Source organism: Salvelinus sp. IW2-2015, linkage group LG9 (genome assembly GCF_002910315.2).
Source record: "Salvelinus sp. IW2-2015 linkage group LG9, ASM291031v2, whole genome shotgun sequence".
In the NCBI taxonomy this organism is placed as follows: Eukaryota; Metazoa; Chordata; class Actinopteri; order Salmoniformes; family Salmonidae; genus Salvelinus; species Salvelinus sp. IW2-2015.
The window spans coordinates 24712904-24730839 of NC_036849.1; the positions used below are offsets into that span (position 1 = coordinate 24712904).

The 17936-nt window shown below is 44.5% G+C and overlaps 1 protein-coding gene across 8 annotated transcripts in view; it reads left to right on the forward strand.

The window, feature by feature from the left end:
- The window catches only part of LOC111968857 (myelin transcription factor 1-like protein), a 204474-nt gene that overhangs the window by 178118 nt on the left and 8420 nt on the right, over positions 1-17936 (forward strand). For all 8 annotated transcript variants that reach the window (XM_070445226.1, XM_023994773.2, XM_023994769.2 and 5 more), the window contains 9 exons: positions 1-227; positions 765-1030; positions 5934-6140; positions 14064-14185; positions 15183-15251; positions 15698-15760; positions 15894-15977; positions 17356-17577; positions 17783-17877. In XM_070445226.1, coding sequence (XP_070301327.1) covers positions 1-227; positions 765-1030; positions 5934-6140; positions 14064-14185; positions 15183-15251; positions 15698-15760; positions 15894-15977; positions 17356-17577; positions 17783-17877 — 1355 coding nt within the window. The remainder of the gene's footprint in view (positions 228-764; positions 1031-5933; positions 6141-14063; positions 14186-15182; positions 15252-15697; positions 15761-15893; positions 15978-17355; positions 17578-17782; positions 17878-17936) is intronic.

Sequence of the window (17936 nt, forward strand, 5' to 3'; positions counted from 1 at the left end):
GCCTATGTGCTTTGTGAAACAGCTGGAGATCCCTCAGTACGGCTACAAGAACAACGTGTCCACCAGCACGCCGCGCTCCAACCTGGCCAAGGAGCTGGAGAAGTACTCTAAGACCAGCTTTGACTACAGCAGCTTCACTGACAGCAGCCACAGCAACAATGTCTACGGCAAACGGGCCATCGCACCCAAACTCCAAGGCAGGGACACTTCCCCTAAAGGATATGACGGTACAGACTGACGTGTTGTCTCTTCCCTTTACTCTGTTGTCCTGCTTTATTGTTGTTTCAGGTTTTCAATTTGATACATTTTGTGGGTAGAAGGATGAGAAAATGGTTCCAAATGGATTCGGCTGTCCCCAAAGGGGAATCCTTTTTGGATCCAGGTAGAACCATTTTGTGTTCCATTTAGAACCCTCTGTGGAAAAGTTTATACATGGAAGCCAAAAGGGTTCTACCTGGAACCAAAAGGGGTTCTTCAAAGGGTTCTCCTATGGGGACAGCCGAAGAACCCTTTTAGGATCTAGATAGCACCTTTTTTTCTAAGGGTATGGTATATGAATTTTCTGTATTTCGAAGGTCTTTTCTCCACAGATTCATTGTAGTTTTGTCCCTTGTTTCCAAACTCAGCAATATTTAATCTTCCCAAATTCTATATTGTTGAAATGAATGCATCTCCCTTTGCCAAGTTACTATAAGAGCATTTCTATGCAGTGGATGTGTTTATACTTGTGGATAACTATCCCTACCCCTGTGTATGTCCTTCAGCCAAGCGCTACTGTAAGAACTCCAGCTCGGCGAGTAGCACGACCAGCACCTACGCCCCCAGCAGCAGCAGTAGCAGCCTGAGCTGTGGAGGAGGGGGCGGAGGGGGGGGCAGTAGCGCCAGCTCCACCTGTAGTAAGAGCAGCTTCGACTACACCCACGACATGGAGGCTGCCCACATGGCCGCCACGGCCATCCTCAACCTGTCCACGCGCTGCAGAGAGATGCCCCACGGCCTGGGAGGAAAACCCCAGGATCTCTGTACTCGGGTAGGTTGCTAATTAACTACTTATACATATGTTATAAAGCCTTTATAAATCCTTTACAGCTGATATCTTCATGTAAGGTGGAACACAAGTAAATAGGGTTGTGCATCATGCACCTAATTCAGAGAAAGTGAGAGGATGACACAGGTTATTTCTTGTCATAGAGGTTGACTTTCAGCCAACTGGAAATATCCAAATCCTACTTGGCATCCTGTGGTTTACCATAGTCTATTATAGTATTGGTTAAACCTTTGAACTATATCCTACAACCACAGTCCCATCCCACGGCTAGAGGCATTTCCCTCCAAGCTTCCTCTGTCCTGCCAGGTAATGTGAGCAGTGATGAGTGAGGATGATATGGTCTCTTTAGCCATGAACGCTGGTGATCTGTTAAAGATATATCCACGGCTGTGTCTCTGACACGGCGCTCAGCGAGACAGTTTTTTATTTCCCTTCAGGGATCGGACAGGGTAGATAGGAAGCGCGGTGGGATGGATCGGCGTTGACGTGCGCTGTGAGCCCAATATGTCATCAGGAGGCGATAAGGCGTCGGTAGTCCTGCATTATCAGCACGGAGACGCTGAGCTGGCAAATAGGAGAGAGAGGAAGCACAGCAGAGTACTAACGCAAGCCTGGTGCTAATGTTGGCAGCATGGTCTGTCTGGGGCTGGAGAGCCGAGAATAGAGGGGAAAAGAGTTGAGAGGAATGCATAGAGGAGAGGTGATGAAAGGATGGGAAAACAGAAGAGAAAGTAAGGGAGTAGAGGGGCATCTTCAGTGTGAAGTAGAGAGGAGTGCACTTAGCTGGTAGAAGAGCCTTAGGCAATTAGGACTTCCTTTCTCTCTTTCTCCCTTCCTCTCTGTCCGTCTCTGCTCCGTAGGTGAGGCAAACAGAGAGGAGTTTCCTAGGCAGAGATGGACACAGGAAACGTCAGGGAGACTCTCAACCTTCTTTCATCTGAACACTCCCAGTCATGTCATTGCTTTTCTCACATTGTCTGTCTTTCCCCTATCTACATCCACTCCTATCTCTCTGAGTGAAAGTGAGGGAGACTGAGGAATACTCATGAATACTGAGGGAGAATACCTGGTTTTATTTTAGGATCTGGAGGGGGCTGGTGAAAGTAATGGGGGGAAGCAGCTACTGAGCCCTCCAACTCTCTCTCGCCCACCTCCACCCAGCACAGCTCTGGCAACAGGGGTCCGGGGCCACCTAGGGGTCAGATGATGGTGCTGTGGTCTGTGAGGAAACGGGGGAAGATCTCTAAAGGGGCTTCCTCCTCTCCCAAACTACTACTAATTAGACATCATGGGTCAGTCACATTAGTACTGTCATACACACCCGACAGGTCCTTTATACGTAGACACAGATGTACACAGACAGCCAGAGCCCCATCCCTTTGGCTCCACGGCTATGACAGCTGAGCCGGTAACATATCACTGAGCCGGTAACATATCACTGAGCCYGTTACATATCACTGAGCCAGTTTCATATCACTGAGTGACGGCCAGTGTGGGGACACACTGGGACAAGGACAGGGACATGGAGAGAGCTGGCTTGATATCCCTCACATATGAGCATTAGCTCTCACGTTTATTACATACCAGTGGTCAGTTCATTATACATCTCAGTAGCTATATATCAGTGTATTATATATCTTAGTAGCTAAATATCGTTTATTATATATCTCAGTAGCTATATATCAGTGTATTATATATCTCAGTAGCTAAATATAATTTATTATATATCTCAGTAGCTAAATATAATTTATTATATATCTTGGTAGCTTAATATCAGTTTATTACATATTTCAGTAGCTATATATCAGTTTATGATATATCGCAGTAGCTTTATATCAGTTTATGATATATCTCAGTAGCTATATATCAGTTTATTATATATCTCAGTAGCTATATATCAGTTTATGATATATCTTGGCAGCTATATATCAGTTTTAGTTATATATATCTCAGTAGCTATAATATCATGTATTATATATTTCAGTAGCTATATATCAGTTTATGATATATCTTGTAGCTATATTATCAGTTTATTATATATCTCAGTAGCTATATATCAGTTTATGATATATCTTGGCAGCTATATATCAGTTTATTATATATCTCAGTAGCTATATATCAGTTTATGATATATGTTGGTAGCTATATATCAGTGTATTATATATCTTGGTAGCTATATATCAGTTTATTATATATCTCAGTAGCAACACTCCCGATTGCTCAGTTTGGCCAGGCCGCCAGCTCTAGGAAGAGTCTTGGGGGTTCCAAACTTCTTCCACTTAAGAATGGTGGAGGCCATTGTGTTCTTGGGGAATTCGAATGCTGCAGACATTTTTGGTACCCTTCCCCAGATCTGTGCATCGACACAATCCTGTCTCGGAGCTCTACGGACAATTCCTTCAACCTCATGGCTTGTTTTTTGCTCTGACATGCACTTTCAACTGTGAGACCTTATATAGACAGGTGTGTGCCTTTCCAAATCATGTCCAATCAATTGTATTTACCACAGGTGGACTCCAGTCAAGTTGTAGAAAAATCTCAACGATGATCAATGGAAACAGGATGCACCTGAGCTCAATTTCGAGTCTCATAGCAAATGGTCTGAATACTTGTGTAAATAAGATATTTCTGTTTTTTTTGCAAACATTTCTAACAATCTGTTTTCGCTTTGTCATTATGGGTTGACGAGGAAAATGTTTTACTTCATCAATTTTAGAGTAAGTGTCACATTCGTTATAGTGATGAGACCAAACCGCAGCGTGATTTGAGTACATCTTCTTTAATGAAGAAAGAACACTGAACGAACTATACAAAAACAACAAAACGAACGTGAAGCTATATAATAATAGTGCTGACACAGGCAACTAACCATAGACAATCACCCACGAAATACTCAAGGAATATGGCTACCTAAATATGGTTCCCAATCAGAGACAACGATAAACAGCTGCCTCTAATTGAGAACCAATCTAGGCAACCATACACATACAAAACACCTAGACTAGTGAACAACCCCATAAACATACAAAAAGCCTAGACAGGTCAAAAAACATATCTCACCCTTGTCACACCCTGACCTAACCAAAAATAATAAAGAAAACAAAGAATACTAAGGTCAGGGCGTGACAGTAAGGTTGTAACATAACAAAATGGAAAAAGTCAAGGGGTCTGAATACTTTCCGAATGCACTGTATATCTCAGTAGCCATTTATCAGTTTATTATACATCTTAGTAGCTATATATCAGTTTCTCAGATGATCTTATACTGTATATGTCTATCATTTGCCTACAAAGGCTGATTCTGTATTGTTGCCATATTGGCCAGGAGAGTGATAAAAATGTAGCTAGTGCTATGTGCGTTATGCTCATTTTAACGCTATGGTCCTTCCAAAGATGGCTCTGGAAGCACACCGCAGTACCCCAGCCTCTGAGCCTGGAACCCTATATAAGTTTATGTGCGTCACAGATAAGAGGGTCAGGGTTTTTCTCCACTGGAACACAGGGAGAATCCAGCCTAGGGGTAGTGTCGTATGGAATCACTGTTAAAACGCGAGGATAGGAGGAGAGGAGAGCGGGAGAGGAGGGGAGGGGGTCAGAGTAAAGGATATTAATGAGGGCAAGGGAAAGGTGACAAATAGACATTACCCCTCCCCTCCTAACCCCTCTAAAAACACTACCCTCAAGGGAAGGATTCTACTGGGCACATTTGCAGCAGATACAGTACATGGACATTCAGTTGGGTAGAAAAGGAAGGATGAGAGGGAGAGGGAGTGTTTTGAGTGATTATTCAAGCCTTCCTGTGTCCCTGTTTGTTCTGGTATATTTCTTGTGTTTTTGGTTGACTAGCAGCAGTCCCCCTGCAGGCGCCCAGGATTGCCCTCCCACAAACCTCTCACCCCACTCTCTGTCCCTGTCCACTCACATCACATTTAAACCAGCCAGGCCCCAATCTGCTCCCTCTGGCTGTGGAGGTTATAGTCGCTCCGAGGGAGAGATGGAGAGAGCTGGAGAGACAGAGAGAGACAGAGAGAAAGGGTATATAGATTAGTGTAGGATCACTACATTTCTTCAGTGTGCACGTGCCCTTTACCACTGATGACCATGTCCCTCCCACCAGTCACCATGCATTTACCACTGATGACCATGTCTCTCCCACTAGTCACCATGCATTTACCACTGATGACCATGTCTCTCCCACTAGTCACCATGCATTTACTACTGATGACCATGTCCCTCCCACCAGTCACCATGCATTTACCACTGATGACCATGTCTCTCCCACCAGTCACCATGCATTTACTACTGATGACCATGTCTCTCCCACCAGTCACCATGCATTTACTACTGATGACCTATGGTCTCTCCCACCAGTCACCATGCATTTACCTACTGATGACCATGTCTCTCCCACCAGTCACCATGCATTTACTACTGATGACCATGTCTCTCCCACCAGTCACCATGCATTTACTACTGATGACCATGTCTCTCCCACCAGTCTACCATGCATTACACTGATGACCATGTCTCTCCACAGTCACCATGCATTTACTACTGATGACCATGTCTCTCCCACCAGTCACCATGCATTTACTACTGATGACCATGTCTTCCCACATGCCATGCATTTACTACTGATGACCATGTCTCTCCCACCAGTCACCATGCATTTACTACTGATGACCATGTCTCTCACACCAGTCACCATGCCTTTTTCCTCCCATTGGGAAATATTAGGAGAGTTATGTAATCACATCTATATAATAGATTTTTGAGCTGAGTGTTGTTTTGCCTTCCTTCTCCCCTCTCTCTCCTTTGTTCTGTCAATCATTACTACTTTCCCTCCCACCCTCTGTCCCTGTCTATCTTCTATCTCTTCCTCCAGAACCCAGACCTAGAGGTAGATGAGAACGGGACATTAGACCTGAGTATCAAGCAGCGTTTGGGGGATGGAGTGGGTGCAGTGCTCACCCCCCTGGAGCCCATGTCGCCCCAGCGCCAGGCCCTGATGCGCTACGGCATGGGGGATGACTGCTGGGACCTGCCAGTTGATTACACCAAGATCAAACGCATCGACGAGGACAGCAAAGAGGTACTAGAATGAGGAGCATGATGATGATGAGCACTACTCTAAACTGTAACTCCTACTGTCGGATGTGGTTATCCTACCTTTAATGATAATGACCTTCCATAACATTAGCTTCACAGTACCTCAATATTCAAAGAACATTTAGACTTCAGCATTCAAATTTCCTCCATGCAAACAAACTGCATAAATTCAAACATTTTACATTTCACATTGGCCTTCATACAGAAGTCAAACTCCCCCTACTCTGCATTTCAGTAACACCCATCCATTTGGCATTCAATACAGTACCTACTGTTTTTCACATCTGTTCAACCCAAGCCATCTGTCTCCAAGGACTTTCTGTTGATTCCTTTGTGTATAAGACTCCAATTTCAGTTGAGGTTATTTTAAACACCAGCCTAGATCTCAGGTACATGCTGAATGATTGGAAAGTCATATTAGGAGTTCTCCAGGAAAACAATTAATTATTTGTATGTTAAATTTCCATCAGCATCACCGTACAGCAGACAGAGTTGTCTGGGTTTATTTTGGATCATGCTCTCTGCCCACTATGTGTCTCTGCTATTGTGAATTATGCAAATAAATAGCTTCCACATTGTGGTAGAATCTACATAGCTCTTCTCATCAAAAGACTGTGTGACAGACCTGGGTTATTTTCTGTGTATTTTAGTATTTTCAAATTATGTGTCAAGAATCAACTTCTATTGGAAGTATTTGAAAGTATTTTCAAATACTTATTTCAAATATTATTTTCAAATATCTGGGTTAAATGCATGGTGTATTTCAGTGTATTTCAGTCATTGTATTTTAGTATTTTCAACTACATGCCAATACTTTACAAGTGTATTTCCAAATACATTTCAATATTTAACAATATTTTTACATTTCAGTCATTTAGCAGACACTCTTATCCAGAGCGACTTACAATTAGTGCATTTATTTTAGGAATGCTATGTTAGACAACACATCACAATGGTATCATGTACATTTTCCCTCAAAAGTATTTATCAGCAAAAGCATTGCTAGTGGGAAAATAAGTGTTGAGGACGCTGTGAGAGTTATTTAAGATACCGTCAAAGAGGTAGGGTTTCAGACGTTTTCCAAAGATGGACAGGATGTCCACTGTCCTGACTTTAGGGGGAAGCTTGTTCCAGGACAGAGAAGAGCATCTACAGATGAACTTGGAGAAGAGAGTCACTGCTTTGATGTTTGCAGAGAACAACAGGGTGTTATCCAGGGTCACGCCATGGTTCTTTGTACTCTGTGAGGGGGACACCGTGGAGTGGAGAGGTCTTGGAGCAGGCGGGTGGAAGAGCAGTTCCCTTTTGTCAAGGTTGAGCTTGAGGTAGTGGGCCGACGTCCAAGCTGAGATGCCTGTCAGGCACGCAGAGATGCATGTCGCCACGTGGGTGTCAGAAGGGGGGGTATGACAGAGCCGAGTGACTTGGTGTAAAAAGAAAAGAGGAGAGGGCCTAGAACCGAGCCCTGGGGGACACCAGTATTGAGAGCATGTGGTGTAGACAGATCTTCTCCATGCCACGTGGTAGGAGCGACTTGCCAGGTAGGATGCAATCCAGGGGTGTGCAGAGGGATGGTGCCAGGTTTCCTCCAATACTGAGAGGGTTCCAGTCTGTAGTTTCTGAAGTCAGATGGGTGGAGTGCTGGTTTCTTGAGGGTAGCGACTCTGGCCATCTTGGTCAGGGAGTGGTCAGGGATGAGTTGATAAGGGAAGTAAGGAATGGGAGGTCTCCAGAGATGGTTTGGAGAAGGGAGGAGGAGATGGGGTTGAGTGGGAAGGTTGACAGGCAGCTGGACATCACTAGTCACAGGATTCCATCTGGAGAGAGAGGGGAGAAAAAGGTCAAGGCATAGGAGTAGTTCTGTGTGAGTGGCAACAGTGGACTCAGTAGGCTGAGTTAAAAAGGAGCGGATGTCATCAACCTTTTTTTCAAAGTGGTTGACAGTCATCCACAGAGAGGGGGGAGGAGGAGGTGGAGGATTAAGGACGGAGTAGAAAATGGAAAAGAGTTTCACAGGGTTGGAGGCAGAAGCTTAACATTTTAAGCGTTAGAAAGCAGCTTTAGAGAGGAGCGGGTGGAAGGAAGATAGGTCCTCTGGAAGTTTATTTTTCCTCTGGAAGTTTATTTTTCCTCCATTTCTGCTCAGCTTTCCGCAGCCATGTTCTGTTAGCACGCAGTGAGTCACTCAGGCACGGAACAGGAGAGGAAAGTCGGGCCGACTGGGAAGAAAGGGAAAGGGGACAGTGAGAGTCAAAGGATGCAGAAAGGGAGGAAAGTAGGGTCGAAGAGGCAGAGTCAGGAGGGAGAAGGATTTAGCAGGACGAGGATAGGATAGGAGAGAGAGGGAGAAGATTGTGGCAGCACATGACCATATGGGTGGGGGCTGAGTGGGTAGGATTGGAGGAAAAATGGAGAGAAAAGGAAACAAAGTAGTGATCAAAGTACAAGACCATGGTGCTTGCCTACGGAGCTGTGAGGGGAACGGCACCTCCGTACCTTCAGGCTCTGATCAGGCCCTACACCCAAACAAGGGCACTGCGTTCATCCACCTCTGGCCTGCTCGCCTCCCTACCTCTGAGGAAGTACAGTTCCCGCTCAGCCCAGTCAAAACTGTTCGCTGCTCTGGCACCCCAATGGTGGAACAAACTCCCTCACGACGCCAGGWCAGCGGAGTCAATCACCACCTTCCGGAGACACCTGAAACCCCACCTCTTTAAGGAATACCTAGGATAGGATAAAGTAATCCTTCTAACCCCCCCCCCCCTTAAAAGAGTTAGATGCACTATTGTAAAGTGGTTGTTCCACTGGATATCATAAGGTGAATGCACCAATTTGTAAGTCGCTCTGGATAAGAGCGTCTGCTAAATGACTTAAATGTAATGTAAATGTAAATCAGAGACATGGAGGGGGTTGCAGTGACATTAGTAGATGAACAGCCTCTAGTGAATATGAGGTCAAGTGTATTGCCTATATTGTGAGTAGGAGGTGACTGGGAAAGGGTGAGGTCGAAAGAGGAAAGGAGTGGAAAGAAGAGGTGTAAATAAGTTAATTAAAGTCAGGCGTCGGGAGGTTAAAGTCGCCCAGTACGATGAGTGGTGAGCCATCATCGGGAAATTAGCTTATCAAGGTGTCAAGCTCATTAAGAAACTCTCCAAGGGCACCTGATGGGCGATAGATGACAACATTTTTAAGCTTGAGTGGACAAGTGACAGTAAGAGCATGGAATTCAAATGAAGAGATAGACAGGTGAGAGAGGGGGAAAATAGAAAATCTCCACTTAGGAGAAATGAGTAGAACTGTGCTACCACTGCAAAGAACAGATGCTCTCGGACTATAAGATAGCCAGATGACGCGAGAGCAGCTGGAGTAGCAGTGTTCTCTGGGGAAATCCATGTCTCTGTCAGGGCCAAAAGGTGTAGGGACTGAAGGGCAACAGGCTGAGTTCCTTATTGACCGCAGATAGGCAGTTCCAAACGCTGCAGAGATGAGGAATTACACATGGGTTGTGCACATAAGGTACACTAAATTAGAAGGATTGCAGCCACAGGGTGGGGAGCATCTGTAAAACCTGCAGGGAGAGGCGCAAACTAGGATGGGAAACACACACATACTTTCCAAAGCTACAAAAGAGCAAAATGAGATCATCAGAAAATAACTAGGTAAGATATTCAAGTGAGAGAGTCTAGTGGAGCCTTCCTCTCTTTCCTTCCTCATATAACTGCTCAGAACAACTTGGCAGAACATCTTTGTTTCGGAAACAGCATTTGTTTTGGTGACAAAACCTCTGCTTACAGCTGCCGCTGAAAACACAGGGGAGACTGAAGTACTACCACTAAATGCCTAGCAGAGGTGAAAGACACCTTCCAGCACTGATTGCTGATTGCCAGAGGTGGAGAAAACACTCCTTATAATACAACACGCCCACAAATTAGCAAGACTGTTACACAAATAGGCCTGAAACTAGCGTGAAACTAATCTAAACTAAGTCCACAGTGACAAGTGCTGAGCAATCAGACAGTTCAAACAGCAATGATGAACTACTGTAGGCTAGTAGGTAAAAGACAGCACTTAAATTCAATTGCCCTAGTAAGACAATACCAACAGCTACTCATTGAATCACAAAATCTACCTGGGACTCTTGTAAGAGTTGATCCCCTTCCAAACTATAGATGACACACGTGTGTGTGTGTGTGTGTGTGTGTGTGTGTGTGTGTGTGTGTGTGTGTGTGTTGTGTGTGTTGGTGTTTGGTGTGTGTGTGTGTGTGTGTGTGTGTGTGTGTGTGTGTGTGTGTGTGTGTGTGTGTGTGTGTGTGGTGTGTGGTGTGTGTGTGTGCCTGTGTGTGTGTGCCTGTGTGTGTGTGCCTGCCTGCGTGTGTGTATGTGTCCCGTTTTTGCAATGTAGAGGACCTAACAAATTACCCTGTTCTTCAATTTTTGCTGGATATATTTCCCTGTGTCTTTAGGGGCATTACTGTACACACAGGAAAATAGAGGATTTACTGGCAGCCTGCACTGTAGACAAAGCCAGTTTGCAGCCAGACACTAGCCATCTGGGACTTCACCAGAGTGCCATCTAGTGATATGTTAAGTACTGCATTAGTACACTCAAGCCAGCTCCCTAATCTGATTCCATTGTGCTGAGGGCAATAGGCACAGTTAAACTGAGGCAGACAGCTAGTGAATACTGCAGCACAACAAAGGGAGTCTTACTGTGGTTTTCCTCATTAATCCTGCAAATTGTCCTGCAAATAGATAGCTTCAATCCAGAAATATCAAATCAAATCAAATGTATTTATATAGCCCTCTTACATCAGCTGATATCTCAAAGTCGCTGTACAGAACCCAGCCACAAAACCCCAAACAGCAAGCAATGCAGGTGTAGAAGCACAGTGGCTAGGAAAAACTCCCTACAAAGGCCAATACCTAGGAAGAAACCTAGAGAGGAACCGGCTATGAGGGGTGGCCAGTCCTCTTCTGGCTTACCGGGTGGAGATTATAACAGACATGGCCAAGATGTTAAATGTTCATAAATGACCAGGCATGTAAAATAAATAATAATCACAGTAGTTGTCGAGGGTGCAACAGGTCAGCAACTCAGGAGTAAATGTCAGTTGGCTTTTCATAGCCGATTCATTGAGAGTGTCTCTACCGCTCCTGCTGTCTCTAGAGAATGAAAACAGCAGGTCTGGGACAGGTAGCACGTCCGGTGAACAGGTCAGGTTCCATAGCCGCAGGCAGAACAGTTGAAAACTGGAGCAGCAGCACGGCAGGTGGACTGGGGACAGCAAGGATCATCATGCCAGGTAGTCCTGAGCATGGCCTAGGGCTCAGGTCCCCGAGAGAGAGAAAGAAAGAGAGAAAGAGAGAATTAGAGAGAGCATACTTAAATTCACACAGGACACCGGATAAGACAGGAGAAGTACTCCAGATATAACAGACTGACCCTAGCCCCCGACACATAAGCTACTGCAGCATAAATACTGGGGCTGAGAAGGAAGGGTCAGGAGACACTGTGGCCCCATCCCGGACAGGGCCAAACAGGCAGATATAACCCCACCCACTTTGCCAAAGCACAGCCCCACACCACTAGAGGGATATCTTCAACCACCAGCTTTACCATCCTGAGACAAGGCCGAGTATAGCCCACAAAGATCTCCGCCACGGCACAACCCAAGGGGGGGCGCCAACCCAGACAGGAAGACCACGTCAGTGACTCAACCCACTCAAGTGACGCACCCCTCCTAGGGACGGCATGGAAGAGCACTGAGTAGACTCCAGGATTTCTTGTCAAGATAGCCCTGACGTTGCCAGTCTGTTGTGATAAGAAGTTATTTACTCAATCGATCCTCAAAGGCTGCATTAATTACACAACCGCATTTCCAGTCTCCTCAGTCAGAGACTCTTCTGATGATTTGCAAAACTCATGAACAAATTGGCTTAGGTACTCCTATGATCCCTTGGTGCAGTGATGGTTGTCGACGGTATTATTCAAATCAAATTGCATTTGTCACATGCTTCGTAAACAACAGATGTAGACTAATAGTAAAATGTTTACTTCTGGGCCTTTCCCAACAATGCAGAATAAAAAATAAAGAAATTACACGAGGAATAAATGCACATTGAATAACAATAACTTGGCTCTATACACGGGGTATCAGTACTGAGACGATGTTTAGGGGTATGAGGTAATTGAGTTAGTTGTACATATAGGTAGGGATAATGTGACTACTTCCTGAGTGCTGTGTCTCTCCAAAACCCAGATTGACTGCATGGCAGAGCCTCCTCAGCCACCATCCGGCCACCCAGCCAGTCAGACAGGCAGGCACCTCATTTGCATACAAATTGAGATAGAAAGTGCCATTGTGTTTTAAAGAAAGCTGCTTCTAAAGCTCTGAGAACGCCAGGGCAGCTCTGACTCTTTCTCTCTCTCTTTCTCGTTCTGTCTCTTGCTCTGTCTCCCGCTCTCTCTCTCTCTCTTTCTCTCTCTCACTCTGTCTCTCTCTTGCTCTCTCTCTCTGTGTGTATGTGTGTGTGAGAGAGTGTGTGTGAGAGGTTGATAATCCACCCTCTGAAGGTCTGAGTAATAACTTTAGTTTATGTGTGTTTTTGGGGGTTTATAATCCTTGTGGAGACCAGAAGTCCTCATATGGAGAGTAAAACAAGGACAATTTGCCAGTCCCCACTAGGAAAAAGGGAATTTTAGTTTTAAGGATGAGGATTAGGGTTATGGTTACAATTAGGGTTAGGGTTACAATTAGGGTTAGGTTTAGGGTTAGGAGTTAGGTTTAGGGTAAAGGGTTTGGGGTTAAGGTTAGGGGTAGGGTTAAGGTAAAGGGTTAGGGTTAGGGGTTAGGGAAAATAGGATTTTGAATGGGAGTCAATTGTTTGGTCCCCACAAGGAAAGTAAAACAAACATATAAGTGATAGGGGACACCCTTTACCTTGTGCTCCTCTTCTACCCTGCTGGCTGCCCCGAAACAGCTCTAAACTGGTGCTGGCAGCCACTGGCAGCCCGATGGGCAATGCCTCCCATGCCCTCTGTCTCCTACAGTACTTGCTCTGTCAGAGCTGTCAGTTTCAATCCATACCCAGCTAGCAGATAATCTTCTGGGAACAATATGTTTCTTAAAGCTTGGTGGGAGCGTGGTTGTCTTATGGTTATTTAGCATACAACCTTCCCACACATTTTGGGGAATGGTGCAGGATATTTGCTTAGCTATGGAACATTCTCAGCACATTTAAGTAACTTGAGAAAAAACTATATTTTCATTACTTTAACAGAACATTTTCTTAAAGTTCAAACCTGGTTACATAAAATGTTGGTAATGATCTAGGAACGTTCTCCAACTGGTTTGACATTGGGAATGTTCTCAAGTTGTTCAGAGAACGTTAAGGAACAAAGTCCTTCTGTGGGAATTTTAGTACTTCAGCATAACGTTTCCTACAGGTTTCCTCATGATTATATTTAAAGTCATGTTCTCATATTGTTCCCGAGAACATTAAGATACATTTCCATAAAAAACACAAGAAAACTTTAGTAACGTTCAGAGAATTCCATTCTCAGCATCAACAAAACTCTGTGTTCAGGTGTTTTGGTCGCCCCCACTTATTGACCTCACTTGATCATAATGAGTGCTTGTTTCCTTTTAAATGGGGTCGGTTTGAAAAGACAAAAAGAAACAGCTTTGTATGTGTAAAAAATCATGGCATGCTAGCTCCATCCTGTGTAAACTGGAACAACAAGTCCCCCTCCGTCCTCGCCATCTATTTGACTGTGTATCTCTCTATCACTCTCCCCCATCCCTCTCTCTCCTCTTTTCTCTCTCATCCCTCTCTCTTATTCACCCTCTCATCCCAATCTCTCTCATATACCCTTTCTCTCTCCTCCATCCCTCTCTTTCTCTAGACGAATGACCTGGACCCGTTCCAGGAGCTGCTGGAGCAGCGAGGTTACTCTGATGATGTCACCATGCACAGCCCCAAGCCCAAGTACGCCCAGTGCAAAGAGAGCAAGAAGGACCTGATAACGTAAGACTGACCTGTACGGGATGTGTGTGTGTGTGCGTATGTGTGCCACCCCTCCATTCTGCTCCACCCCCCCTGCTCCCATCTGCTTTTCTCCTCTTGGCTTTTCCTTCTTTCCTGTCTCTGTTCGGTTCCTTTGCTTCAGAGGAACCACCCCACCCACCTCTCCCCCTTGGCACTAATGGCATGCTACATTTTGCCACGTACTTTTCAGCCAGCTTTTCATTTTATCCACAGCTCTTCAGCCAGTGTATTGCTGGTTTCTTATGCTTCTCTTATGTTGATGGTTTAATTAATGTAATAAAACATGATTACCTCATCATGTTGCAGCTGCGCTCTAGAACGGGTCCAAAACAGTCCAAAACATTTTTTCAGACAGTCAAGCTAAACTGGAAACAATGAAAAACAAATCAGCCAACACTAAAAGGGATAAACAAACCTATTTATTTTACTTTCCTCTAGTTTTGGTTTCATTCTGTCTATTTCTCTGGTGACAGATGCCCAACATCTGGGTGTGAGGGCAGTGGTCAAGTGACTTGGATGTATTGTTTTCAGCTTACCTCGACTATGCTCTCGGACTACTGCAGCCAGAATGCACATCTCTGTTTTACCCTTGAGTATGATTACAGTTAACCCTTTGAGTCAACATAGTGTCTAAGTGATGTGTATCATCATGGTAAACATAGGCCTACCAGATACCCAATTATGTCAAGGAATGTAATCAATGAACTTACAGATCATGTCAACAAAACATTTATGTCCTACACAGGCTATTTCTGAATGCAGTTATTTAGAGGGGTTAACACTTTTATTTACTGATCCATAGTCCCCCCTGCACTTGCATCATGGCTTTCTTGCAATTCCAGTCTTGTCAACGTGTGAGTTTGTGTGTAAGTGTGTGTACAGTGTGTACTGTGCATGTTTGTCTGTGTCTTTATGTTTCAGTGGTGGGCCCTCTCTCTTCTTTGCCTCACTAACGTTGTCATGGTATATCTTCCAGTCTCACTGGCTGTCCTTTAGCTGACAAAAGCATTCGAAGTATGATGGCCACCAACTCACAAGAGCTCAAGTAAGGCGTGAGATGTTTCATTCTTATTTTTGTTTCCTCTTTTGTTGATATATTGTGAAAAAATATAATTCCCGATTCCTGAATTCTGAACTTGGTTTTAGTTCCTCAGACAAAGCAAAAACACTCTACTGACTGTTATTAATATGTATGTTTTATTTATGGGGTATATCAGCTTTAATATTGCAGATATATTGTAGGTTCTATCAATGTAATTGTCTGCATCATTTCCAATACCCTATATATATATATATATTTTTTTTAAATATATTTTCCTTTATTGTTTTCCCTTAACCTTAACACCCTTCCCGTAATTGGAGTACACTCTGCTGACTGATACAGTGAAATACATCATAGATGTAACGGTACAGAATGAGTGTGTTTTTGACTGTGTCCCTTAAGCCCTGTTGGTTGCTGTAGGCCCTGATTCGCTGTGTTTTCTGTCCCAGGTGCCCGACACCGGGGTGCGATGGTTCTGGGCATAATACTGGCAACTACGCATCACACAGAAGGTAAAATAAACACACACACACGTGTAGTTATTCACACTGGCAGTGGACAGCACACACACCTCTCAGGCTGGTTCAGAGTAAGTTCTCTGTATTAATAATATTTGCAATTGATCTGGTTGTGTTTCCTCTGCAGTCTATCAGGGTGTCCGCGGGCCAGGAAGAGTGGAATAAAGATAACACACAGTAAAGAGGACAAGGAGGACCAGGAGCCCATCAGGTAGAGTTAGCCTGCCAAACCCCTCTCAAAGACTCAGGGAACTACAGCTCTCACCCAATTTCTAGATGCCCTTAACCAACTCTCACTGTTCTTTTTAGATTGAAACAGAGACAGGCAACCCCCAGTCTGCCATGGTTTGAAAATGAGGGTTGTCCTATGTAGGGTTCTTATGTTGTGGCATCACAAAAAGATACAGACAGTTAGCTGGAGAGAGAGACAGAGATTGATCTGGATTCTCTCTAATGAGCTTTTCTGGCTGCACTCTCATCGATTTCTCAGTGGTGCTGAGAGAAAACCAACACCCTGTCTGTCTGTCAATCTATCTCACACGGTCAGCCAAGCCAACAGAGGCAGGGTCGCTTTCCCACACATCTATCTTCACTAAAAGCCATGATTGCATGGAACTCCCTTCCATCTTATATAGCGCAAGTGAACAGCAAACCTGGTTTCAGAAAACAAATAAAGCAACACCTCACGGCACAATGCCTCTCCCCTATCTGACCTGCTTGTTGTGTGTACTATATGTACTGACATGTACATGTAACTGATAGATGGACACACACGCACACTACATGTTAATGTTTTCAATGTATGCAAATTGTAAAGTATTTTGTCTGTAATGTCTTTTTAGTTACACGTCGGACCCCAGTAAGACTAGCTGTCACCACTGCCGTCGGCTAATGGGGATCCTAATAAAATCAACAACAAAAAACTGCTCCAAATTAGCATTGGCTGGAGGAGAAAAGTTCTTGCACTTAGAGTCAACCTTTTCTCTTTCTGAAAGCGTTTGGAACTGTGTGTGGGGGTTTGGACCATTTTCGGGAAAGAGATTGTGACTGTTTCTGGAAATATAATAAGCCTGATTGATAGTTTAATAAAACCAAGGGGAGTTGTAACAATAATCCACTGGGGAAATATGATGTGTTGAAACATTTTCAGCTTCACTGCATCTGATTAGCCATATTGCCAAGTGCTGATTTAACGTTGACTGACTGTAGTCTGTGTCAGTGTGATAAACTGCCAAAGGGACAGATTAGACCAGATCAGACCAGATTGAAGGTGTTTTTATTTATATTTAAGTCAGAGTGATTACTGATACCATATCGTCTCCCATTCTGCACACTATAACTCAAAATACAAACAAAGTCATACTGCATTCATTTCTGAAATGATATGTCCTCAACTCAAGCACCCATGAAGCTATATGTGGTCCAACTTTACATTACATAGACCTTATGTCATAGTAATAACTGTGTCATTAATTACACAATTCTTCCTGACAATGCATCCTGAGCAGGAAAACTTCTGGGTCCTTGTCAGAAAAAAACTCTTGACCCTGGTTATTAGAATAACCAGAGCATCCCTACGCCATTCACAGGTGTCCGGTCCCGGGCTGTGGCGGTCAGGGTCATGTGACAGGGAAGTACGCATCTCACCGCAGTGCATCAGGCTGCCCCCTAGCGGCCAAGCGGCAGAAGGACGGTTACATGAACGGCTCCCAGTTCACATGGAAGGCTGGGAAGACAGACGGCATGTCCTGTCCCACCCCGGGCTGTGACGGCTCGGGTCACGTCAGTGGGAGCTTCCTCACACATCGGAGGTGGGTCTGGGTCCTGCATCAATATTTGATCATCATCCTCTCTTTCTCTCTTCCTTGAAGTAATCACTGATCTGATGGGATCTGTGAAAGCTAGTGGAGCCAATGCTTCACTCATCCAGTCAGGTTTTGTGTGTGTGTTTAAATAAAATATGCACTACTTGTATGTATGTCAAAACAATTCCTATTTTCTAAAATGTTCCCCAAGTTTGTCGGGCTGTCCGCGTGCCACCTCTGCCATGAAGAAAGCCAGACTGTCTGGACTGTCTGAAATGCTAACGATAAAACAGCGCACCAGCAACGGTAATGACTGTCACCGCTCACTCACACAATGGAGCCAATTAGGAGTGTGTATGCGTAAT